Consider the following 2,010-nt stretch of genomic DNA (forward strand, 5'->3'; position numbering starts at 1 on the left):
GGCTTCCTCCCTGTGGCTGCCACACTTCATAGGATATTTATGAATAATATGTTGCTTGTTTTTTAATCTCTAACCTGGTATAGAGATTAGGTATAGAGATATAGATAAGGTGCGTGTCTGTTGCGTGTCTGTTGTGTGGCTGGTTGCGCCTCGCTGTCATGCGCAGGCTGTTTTGTTTTCTCCTGCCAGCAGGCTGCACGGAGGCTTTAACTCACGCTTTCATGCTGTACGCCTATAATCAATAATCAATCAGACGATCGATGTGACGCTGTAGGAAGCTTTTAAACTCCAGCCGACCAGCTTTGAGTATGCGATTTCATAACCGCAGGAAGGGGTGTGTGTTGGTGTGTTTGCGTCTGTGTGTGTTTATTTGTGAATGTGTTTATTTGTGGGCTCGTGAGCGTGTGCGCGTGCATGCCTGTGTGTGCGGGTTTGGCAGATAGTTCTTGAAGCCCTTGCAAGTGTCAAGGCAGCATTGTTCAGGTTATGTTTGGGATACATGCAGGAACTCATGTTGGGGTCGCAGCCCACTAAGGTTTTTGTTTTTGTTTTGTTTTTTTGCTGGCTGGTAGATTTGCATGTTCTGTGTTATGTTGTGATCAACTGTTGTTTCTTGTTGTTGCTGTTTTGTGATCAAACCAATGACTATTTGTGGTGTGGAGCTAAAATAATTCGTTTATTAATATTTTTTATAATCAATGAATTGATTGATATTAATCATTTTGCCAAACCTCCTCTGTTTCAGCTATGAAAGTGTGGTGATTTGCTGCTTTGTTTAGTCATATATGAATGTAAACTGAATATCTATGGGTTATGAACTGTTCATTAGATACAACAAGGAATTTGAAGACCTCGCCTTCAATCTGGGACAATCTAAATTGGATTTTCCCCTATTTTCTGATACGCTTTAGACCAACATTTGATCCATTATGATCAAAAGTAAACATTTGAACAAGATGCTGCTTTGCTCCCTCTGTGTGTCTTTTAATGTGTAATCTTGAGGGTCTCAGCTGCTGTTTGGTATGAATAAGGCATCAATGTTTTAGCAGGTCAGGTCTGCTCTGGAAACACTCACATTAAAACACTGTTCTCCTCTCCTCCCCTCAGGATGGAGGCCCTGCTAAATGAGTGGCTGTGGCAGGAGGAGTACTGGCTTCCTGCTGGCATGCACTGGCAGGACATTAGGATGAAAGAGGACGAGGGCCGCTTCCCTCTACCCAGGGATCTTATCTACACCTTGCCTCTGGCCTTCGCCTTTATAGCCCTCAGATATGTCTTTGAGAGGTGAGACACACCTGCCTCAATCTCAGCTGGACCATGAAATCACAGATGCAAGACTTGCTTTTTCACTGTTTCACTGTGCTATGCTTGACTCACTGGAGCAGTAAGTTTTCAATGTTTATGGTGAACATACAACTGTGATCTTAAATGATGTATGATTGATTGAAAGTATTGCAAAGCCTTCAGTAAACAGTTAAGCGCAATGGTGACTTCTATGAGTCGTCGCCAGGTGAAAGCAAATGTGTAAACGTAATATTGTGTGTATCTGATTTCCTCTTCGCACTGGTCATGCTGGCTGGCTGGTTTTCTACCTGTGTGGCCCAGAATAATGGCTCCTTTAGCCTTCAGTAGTGCTCCCTATAGATGGAGGGTGTAGGTCACACGTGCGGTGGGAGGTAGGCATCATGAGTAGACAGTTTTTAGCTGCTGACTGTGTGAAAGCCCGCTCTCCTCCCAGAGGGACAGGGTTTGGCCTTATAAAACGTGATGTATACATTGGAGGAAAAAGAGGATAGTAACTGTGATATGGCAACGGTGATGGTGGTTTCTTTATAGCTGATGAACAACAGTAAGTGAGCTAAACTGAATTCTTTTTGTGTTGAATGGCTACAGAGCTAATTACTGGAGGAACTACCAGCCTCTCCAACCTCTTATAGAGATATAGCAACTGCTGGTTGCTGGGAAAACTTTAATGTAAATTCCCAGTAGGGTTTACTATGAGAATCCTGA

At 43.2% G+C, this 2,010-nt stretch overlaps 1 protein-coding gene across 1 annotated transcript in view; it reads left to right on the plus strand.

Annotated features, from left to right (window-relative positions):
- Window positions 1-2,010, plus strand: part of LOC118321858 (ceramide synthase 2-like) — an 11,850-nt gene that overhangs the window by 482 nt on the left and 9,358 nt on the right. Inside the window, exon 2 of the mRNA XM_035653393.1 lies at window positions 1,108-1,284. Coding sequence (XP_035509286.1) covers window positions 1,109-1,284 — 176 coding nt within the window. The 5' untranslated portion in view covers window position 1,108. The remainder of the gene's footprint in view (window positions 1-1,107; window positions 1,285-2,010) is intronic.

The sequence above is a fragment of the Morone saxatilis genome, unplaced genomic scaffold (genome assembly GCF_004916995.1).
Source record: "Morone saxatilis isolate NCDOM2014 unplaced genomic scaffold, NCSU_SB_2.0 Contig12, whole genome shotgun sequence".
In the NCBI taxonomy this organism is placed as follows: Eukaryota; Metazoa; Chordata; class Actinopteri; family Moronidae; genus Morone; species Morone saxatilis.